Source organism: Beauveria bassiana, assembly GCF_000280675.1.
Source record: "Beauveria bassiana ARSEF 2860 unplaced genomic scaffold BBA_S00087, whole genome shotgun sequence".
Classification (NCBI taxonomy): Eukaryota; Fungi; Ascomycota; class Sordariomycetes; order Hypocreales; family Cordycipitaceae; genus Beauveria; species Beauveria bassiana.
In genome coordinates, this window is record NW_007930922.1 from 16,339 (window position 1) to 25,212 (window position 8,874).

At 48.9% G+C, this 8,874-nt stretch overlaps 1 protein-coding gene across 1 annotated transcript; it reads right to left on the reverse strand.

The window, feature by feature from the left end:
- Nucleotides 1–1,969: 1,969 nt before the first annotated feature.
- BBA_10096 (metalloreductase transmembrane component) lies at nt 1,970–4,286 on the reverse strand (the record flags this gene model as incomplete). Its single annotated transcript, XM_008605193.1, has 8 exons — nt 1,970–2,103; nt 2,220–2,559; nt 2,614–3,006; nt 3,041–3,193; nt 3,336–3,363; nt 3,580–3,603; nt 3,928–4,106; nt 4,152–4,286. The coding sequence occupies 8 exons, from the start codon at nt 4,284–4,286 to the stop codon at nt 1,970–1,972; spliced, it is 1,386 nt and encodes a 461-aa protein (XP_008603415.1).
- Between the last annotated feature and the right edge of the window lie 4,588 nt (nt 4,287–8,874).

The window sequence follows — 8,874 nt, forward strand, 5'->3', positions numbered from 1 at the left end:
AGAATAGGCGGACAGAGTGGTGCTTCCGTCCTAGATAGATGTCACTGTGTTTTAAGACACCTGCGTAGTATAATCAGATGGACTGAAATGGGCCATAATGTAGCTAGTTTAGTTTAAGCCGGAACGCTTACTGTCTGGGAAGGCCTTCTTATAAGCTTCTCACGACGGTGAAAATTAGCCGCGTAACGCCTCCTTTTCGTGGCGTAATACTATAAAGGCATATAGCAGCCCACTGCTATAGGTATGTATCGGCATAATCCATCTTCCTGGCAGCTTATAAGCGGTGGCGGTCTTCTGCTAATCCTCATAACTGTCCATCGGGATCTGCCTCTACGGCGACCCATTAGCTGCCCGTGGTCCTCCAATCTGTACCTTCTCGAGGCGCTTCTGATAGTTAAAATATCTTCCTACGTATTTAGAGGTGTACTGGCCGAGATAGTAGACGAGAATGACTGGCCATCGCCCCCGCTAGCGCTACTCTGGGTTCTGGACACAGGCTTTTCGCTTGAGCTCTGGTACGACATTAGGCAGAGACCGCGCGTTAGCGACCCGGCATATAAGATGATCAGAAACGTAATCAGACACCATAAGGACGCCTACGGTGATGTACACTACGTAGTTTTGTGGGAAGGGTACCTCTGCCCTGGCTAGATATTAGACGAGGACTTATATAGCCACAAACTCGTGAGCGACTATTAGCTTAGGCAGCGGCAGGGTATATGAAAGCACTTGCTGTTATTGGCATCTTGTAGCTACTGGTGAACATAGGCTAGCATTACGGGTAAGCCGGAGACTATATGCGTCTGGAAAAGACTACTAGTGTGGAGAAAGCAGGTTAAGTAACTTTTCACTACGTATGGGTGGTAGTAGAACAGGAAACTACTGATTCTATGGCGATGTAGTTGACTTAAGTGCCCATGATACTGCATAAGAGTCTTGCGTAGAGGGTTATTATTGATCTGTGAATGTAGTCTATGAATTAATCTATTACATGCTTATGTCCTTTTAGTCTGCTGCGAATCGTTAAATGAAAGCCAGAGCGGACTACTGGTGCTGTACTTGAACTGACTATCATCTCCGCCTCGTGGTCGGGGGGCCTCCTAGCCCTGACGTGTCAACTAGTGACTATACCTGACGAACCTCGAACTCGTTATCACCGTGTTCTAGAGACTGTGGAGGGATAAAATCCAGCACATGTAGATGTATTCTCTTCTTTAACGTGACCACAACCTACTTTAGCTCATCAACAAGTTGATTCTCGGCAGATACTAGAATCAAAGTATTGGTGCCGTCTGCAGCCTTATCGTTAAACGAGCTCTGACCTGTCGTGAACTTTACGCCGTTTTCGAACACGGAGGGGTTATCTACCACGTCTTTGAGAGGAAGTGGTCCTGGCTAGAAAGTAAGACGGCCTTTGTTCCCGACCTCAAGCCCGGTCACCTTGCCCGTGTCGTTCGTGACCTTGTATTTTTCCATGTTCTCCGCGGGCTGAAATTTGGTTATCTTAGCTAGCTTAGTCATATCGCTAAACTTGTCGCTGTCCTAAATTGCGTCCTTCATGCGGTTCGCCGGATAGAAGATTACGCGTAAGCGTAGTTTCTATGCTTAGAGTTAGGTCTAATATCGAGAGGTGATGGGTCTCTATACTAGGCTATCGTTAGAACTGTGCGTATTATCTTGCAGCCTCTTGTTTATCGCGTCTTCTATTATTAATGCTTTTCATAGAGTGAGCTGAGTGCGCTGCAGACCTTTAAGAGGGGACCTACGCGGCTTGCCTTTATAGACTAGTACGATCTTTTATGTCCTCGTGGCTACGCGCTCTGTCCGTAGCATGTCTTCTAAGTATCTATCTAAGGACTAGTACCTAAAGCCGCTTATGATTAGAATAACTGTTTCGAACTTTCTATGATCTACGCTCCGGCCGTGAGGGCCGGTGAAGAAAGCGAACCGCGGGCGGAACTTATTCTGATTAACTGCCTGCTTCGTCTGAATAACCAGCCCCGTCTTCCGGCTTCGGCGCACTACGATCGTCTGCCTCTCCAGATCGCCGGCGGTCATGGCCGAAGGAAGAAGCGGCCGGATTAACGTCTTCGTCATTCTGCTCTGTGGGTGGATAAACAGATGAAATACTATTCCCTAGCTGCCGGTCGTCGTCGCTGTGGCAAAGGGATAGCTTGACAAAAGTTGGACGCCGGGGATCCACACGCTGATATACTGACCAGGCCTCGCATGTACTTGTCGAGGCACCACGAGTTCTAGATAAAGCCATCTTCTGTCATGGATTCTCGAGGCCGCAATTTCGGAGCAGATAAGACGTGGCCGATGCCATCCCGTAAAGTTATAGTAACCATACCGACATATAAAGTATACGTTTAGAAGACCTGCAACACCGCCGTAGACGTATAGAGGCAGCCTGCTGAAGCTCGGATCCGCGAGCACTCGGCTTAGTAGCAGGTACGTAAGTAGCGCTGCAGAGATCTCATGCACCTTGAGAAAGACCTCGTACGCGACCGTTTTGGCAAGCGACGCCGTTGCGAGAGCGGCCATGCAGGCAATGATCTAAAGAGTAAGAAGGCGCCCGGGAAATGTGTCTCACTCTTGGAGGGGACGTACCATGAGCCCGAACCGACCCTCATCGGTCTCCAGGGCTCTGCGGGGGTCGTCCGCAAGCGCCACTGTGACGGAGAACAGAAGGAGACACAGAGACAGCAGCCCCGCCACGCGATGGACCTGCCGGAATAGTTGCAGCGATACTCCAAAAACATCTGCGACGCCGTAGTGGTGCGGGGAGATGTAGATGACGGTTAGATTCAGCAGCGCGAGGTACTTGGCCCGGGCTACGGCGTCGGCTAGTGTGGTGAGCTGCACGCAGAAGGCCGAGGTTGCTGTTCTCGCAAGTTCTAGCGAGAGAACAGCCGCATGTAGAGCAAGGACAAACGCGTACGTGATGACTTTACAAGTGTAGAGTGGGCCGACGAGGGAGTGCCGCCGTAGCAGCCGACGAAACTGCAATTTGTGAGCGGCACGGCGAAGCACGCACCATATCGGCGTTACGAAATAGCAGGCCGCCACAAGCAGATGACATAGTAGCAGGGAAGCACAGGCAGCGAACAGGATAACGGCATATATTTCGTATAAACTTGGCACTTTCATGATGGGCTATAATGATCGAGGCCCTCGTCAGGACCCTCAGCTATCTTATATAGTTTCAGGCTCGCCACCTCAGCGGTGTAGTAGAGAGCAATAAGCGACCGCTTGTAGTCTAATAACATGTCGGCTAGAATTTAATCCTTCGAGGTTAGCTTATGTCTAGTCGACGCGTATGGTGTACTTACTCCACGAAGCTGGGCGACGCCCTTAGCACTGGCAGCACAGGCGATAAAATTTAAGAACGCATACTACTAAGCGCTGTCCCGCACTCCTGACCTGGCGTCCTTTTACATTAGGTGTAAGGCAATATCGCTAACAGCGGCCGCGTTACGACTCTTGATCTCGGCCGTTAAGGGTATAAGCTTTTCTTAGTTCGCTTTAGAAGTTAGACCTCGTGTAGTTTCTCCGGCCGCATCAGGGGGACCATACCTAGCTTCACATTTCCGCGGCGGTCTATAAGTATGTTCCTACATTGAAGGCTGCTATAGCCTAGATGTATGGCATAGAGGAACATCAGCCCATCTAGTACCTAGCATTGTAAGCAGGGGAATTGTCCTATGCGGGCCGAGGGGTTATGCCTAGACAAGGATTAAACGCAGCTGCCCGTCGCTTAGATGTGTTAGATAGCGAACGAAGTGGTGTAGACATAGTGTTATCTCTTCTATGACTATATAATGTAAACCTTGGTAGTTAAAAGCCTCCACGACCTCGACGACGTTCCTGTGTTGGAGCTGTAAGTATAACTAAACGGTACGCTGGTCTGGAGTAGTAAACTACCTAATAAGCACGACACGCCAGGCGCCCACAGCGACGGTGGCGTCGCCATCAAAGTCTAGAGTGGTGTAGGCCTTCTTGTACCGGTCCTTCGCCCACGGATTTCCTTTAATAGGAGCGCGGACCGCCATAACTTCTTTTACATAAACAGGTTCTTGTTTCGGGGCTGGTGCAGCTGCGGGCTAACAGACGACTCTAGGCGGCGCTAGACGCCTTATAGGTGGTACGGGGGGAATAGCGCTATGAATGTCGCTTGCGCGCTCGCGCTGGCCACCATCGTCGCCACCGTAGCTATTATCGCTATCGTGGACACCGTAGCCATCTTTGCTGACCTGGAACTGTGTAGTCGGTCTCATGCCCATGGTTTCGTCCGTTACGTGGCCCGTTACACCTGGAACTAGACTATATCGCAGGTTTTATACCGCTAAGAGGAGTAGCTTTTAGCTACGGCGTGCTTACGATATAAACTGCTACTATCCCGAGTAGCGATAGATAGCGACTAATGACCTTCACCGGGACAATGCCCTGAGGACAAGACAAAATCAACTTGCCGGATTAGCTGCTGCGTTAGGAAGACACGACCGCCTACTGCGAGCTCCGCCACTACCATCTGAATAAGGACAAGAAGGGTATGAGGATTTGGCTTACCAGGCTCTCCACGGATCACGCCCGAGTCTACGCGAAGCGACTGATATTTAAGGCCCCCGAGTACGCAGCCACGCTCAATCCCCTTCTAGCCTTGCAGGGTCTGCGGGCCGGCTTTTGGCTAAGGTTGATGCATAAAGTCATCAGCCTCCGGTTTTCTAAGGTAATATGCGGTAAAGTGTCCGCGCCCGCCCGCTAACTCTTTTAAAGTAGGTACATTTGTACTGGCAACATATTGGGATAACCTAGAAGCTAATTGCCGAGGGCGAGATGCTTACCGCGGCTGACGTGGGTTTGCTAGAGGGAAAATGTCCCAAGTATTCCGAGAGCGACGCGTCTAAGATCGCTGCTCTTATTAAAGATGGATCCTTATTCCCTAACGCGAATCCGCAGTGGCGTGCCGGCCTGCTAGGACGCCTAAAAGATCTGCTATTAACGACGATACGCTCTCTTAACACATTTTTTAACGATCTTCGGCTAATGGAACAGTTTATACCCTATATATACCACATAGTAGATAAAAGGCCCGGAGAGTCGTGCGATTTAATCTTGCAAGGCGCATACCGTAAGCCTTTAGGCTTCGAGACTGCGAGACGAGTACTATGGCGATTCCTCTTATAACATTTCACTAAATTGCCGCGACTCTCCGCAAGACTGAGAAGCCGTCTCCTCGCTAAGCAGAGGCCTGGCCGGCCGGATAAGGAGAGGCTTCATGCCCTAGCGACCCTTGCACATGACCTGGGCTTTAAATCCGATAAGATTACGTAACTGAGACGGGTATCTATAGAGAAGCTTATCGCGAAGTATGCGCTACTACAAGCGCTTAAGCCACCTGACTTTAGAGCTAACAGCTCTCATTTCGAGAGTATCTAGGATGCTATGGTAGAAGTCTGTCGCAGGGTACCGAAGATGCCGCGCCCTATATAGTCTGGTAAACTTGTCAGCAGTACACCGCAGAGGCCTGTTTATATCTCAGGCTTTCCCGATCTTCTTTTATATGAGCGTGAAAAGGAGTATCTAAGCGAGTGGGATGCTGATTTTCTACAGTCCCCGCCGCCGACCGGCTGGCATATAACAACGCTCTTCCGCTTATAGTCGCTTTGTCACGCCCTCTTTGATCTTCCGATAGACTTAGGTAGCGAGAAAAGGACAGGGCGGAGAGAATCCTAGGAAACGATTATGCGTGAGGATTCCGGAGATTCTTTCCAGCCGAGCGAGTCAGAGGAAGATAAGGAAGCTAGTGATCGCGCTTAAGATAGGGAGTCCATCACTTTCTAATAACAACCGCATGATGTTGTATTTATAGAGCTCCGGAAGTTAAAGTAACGCGTTCTGGGCCGAGTGGAATCGCTAAATAATGAAAACGTTCAGAGAGAGGCGAAGGGTCTCTATGGCAGCCACTTTCTGGCCGCCATCAGTGCAGATGGCGTGATAGGTTTTATCGCTCTAGAAGACTGCCTCCATAGCGCAGCGGCTTCGGGGATTAACACGGTGTTAGCGATTGCTATAGACGCTACTGCGTACGATATTGACACGATTTCGTACCATGCTAGATTGTTATATTAATAAAACGGCTAAGCTAATGCAGAAGCGAGCAAATGCGTCTTGCTTGGTGAGATTCAATCGGGGGCGGCGAGACATTAACAGCCGAGGCTATTTGATGCCTAGTCTGTCGTATTTTTAGGCACTTGATCAGTAACTGTCTGTAGTCCTTTTATTGTCGCCGCCGTGCCGAAATGTCGCGTCGGTTTCCGGAATTTTGTGCGAAATTTAGCCAAAGCCTACATAAGATAAAATAGTTCTCCGAGAAGTCTTATAGCTACTATGCTCCGCAACGCGTTTTCGGGGATTGCCACGGTCACGGTGGTTGTCGTTGGCAACGTTATATATACCATAGATAATATAGATGATAGAGACACTATGTTATATTGTGCTACAGTTATCTTAATATATATACCTACATAGGCCAAGCTAATAAGAAGCGCACGACTAGGCTCCCCCACTGGCCAGTAACTAGATTAGTGGTAGGCCGTTCATGATACAGGGTATTGAGTAAAGTGATGTCGCCCCTGACTTCGTCTTAATGGGTTCCTAGCAGGTGTCCACTACGATACGGCTATGTAGAATCTAGTAAGATGACAATCAGACGGAGCTAGAGACAAACGGAACTTGATCAATTATTGCTATGGAGCATCACTAAACTACTCTTCTGTTTACGACTTAAACCTACATTATAGCGCGATCTATGCGAAGCCGCCGCGTGGTCGTCGTTGGTTTAGTAAGAAGAATAGAAGAGTATGCAGAATATGCGTGGAAACGCAAGTTTCTTTTAGAGTTCTTCTCCCTCCTCCTCCTTAACAAACACGGACTTACCAAACATCGCGGCCCTGTTTGCCACCATATCTGCATGCATACGTGCGCCACCTTACGCAGCGCGCCAAGCAAGAAACTCAGCATACTCGGCCGCCTCCTTGGTCGATTGGGCGGCACCTAGAGGGTTACTGTTATGTGACGCCGGCGCCGCGAACGCGACCGTCTTCGCGTTCTTCCCTTTCGCTAAGGCAGGGCTAGCCTTATCGCCCCTGCTTGCGTTAAGCGCCGGCGTGCTATAGCGCTAGACCGTAGGCGAGCGAGAGTTCCTAGCCCTGCTAGAAGGTTTACCATAGTTCTCCTAGTTCAGGACATAGGCCCGAAGAATAGCGAGATCTAGCTTTGGGATAGACGTGCCTTCTTCTAAAACTACATCACTATTGAAGCACAATTCCTCGTTAAGAGTGAGGACACCGTGACTGTCCGGGAAAATCTGGCCTAGCGCACTGCGACTGAAGAAGGCTAAGCGTTTTTTCGTTTTTCCGTTTATATCACAATCCCCCTTTACGGCGTATTAGATCTTAACTTAGAACCACGGATACTTTAGTGTTAGGACACCCATTTTATGCTTAACCTTCTAATTCTTTCTCAGCAAAACCTGGTAGTCGCAACCCGGTGCCACAACGACGCCTTAGATGCCAGTCAACTCAAAAGTTCCTGGCTTAGGTCTCTGATCAACCACGCGCTCGAGCTCTAGGTCTTCGCAAGCCCTTAGCGATGCCCTCCTCGCCTTATACACCCTGTTGCCGCGATCGGGCCCACGCTGATAGATGATATAGTAACCACGCCCGCGCTTAGTAAAGCATAGATCTTTCCCATCGGCTGGAGTGATACTAAACAGGCTTCCGGAGGTCTCTATAGGTATGATGACATCGGATTCGTAACCAGAATAATCATTACTATTAACAAAGAGACTACTCTCTCGCGGTTCACTACCCATTCCTCTTCTCACTTCTACTTCGTACTTGGCTAACTGTCGCTGCTGCTATTGCAATAGTTCGAGCTCTGAAGTTTTTAGTCCTTACTCTGAAAGTTCCGGCTCCTGCTCCTTGTACTCCTCTGGATCGTCAAGATCCATCATCTCATACTCCTCTAGTTCATTTTTCAAGTCTTTGATCTAGGCCAGCGTTGGCTTGACCGCTTTGTGCTTGTCTCGTAGACGTTAGGCTTCTCTTTCTAAGGCTGCGATTTATAATTTTAGTGATTTCACTTCTTTCACTCTTACAGCCTTTATGATCTTGTTTTTATTAAGCACTAGAGCTATCTTAGTTATGAGAGTTTTCTTATTAGTTCTTCTATTAAAGAAAGAGCATGGCATTTATCAGCTATTTATACTAAGTCCGAGGAGCCAAATGTCGCCTGCGATGTCTAGAAAGAGCTACACAGCCTTGAGCACACTCCAGGCACTGTGCTTGTGGCCTCGCAGGCCTTCTAGAAACAAAGCTGTGAACCCACCATCCTTATAAGCATCTAGTTCTTCATCCTCGGAATTACACACATGAACTTTCTGCGTTGCGTCAGAATAGTACATAAGGCTAGTTTCTACTTTCTTATCGACTATTACTATAAAAGCGGCAGGGTCTTCCAGCCACTCTAGCTAGAGCTTGTTCTTGTGTAGCCTGATGTACATCCGTATAGGGGGGAAACTCAGAATAGAGATCTCTGACAGTTTTTCGTCCCACTTCGGTGGCTTTTCTCCGTCGCGTCGGAGTGAGTGTAGAAGTTCCTTAAGTACATCGTCGGCGACGGTGTAAGGAGCATCGGCTGTCTGACACACTAGACCTAGAACTAGTCGGAAGCCTTCACCTGCCGCGATATCTTTAAGGGTGCTCTCCTCGTAGGTAGCTGCTTTAATGTCAATACCACTAAGAACTAGGACTAGGCCTTTGTCGAGCATTTTTTTATGCCACTTATCGTTAGGCTAAGCAACTGCCT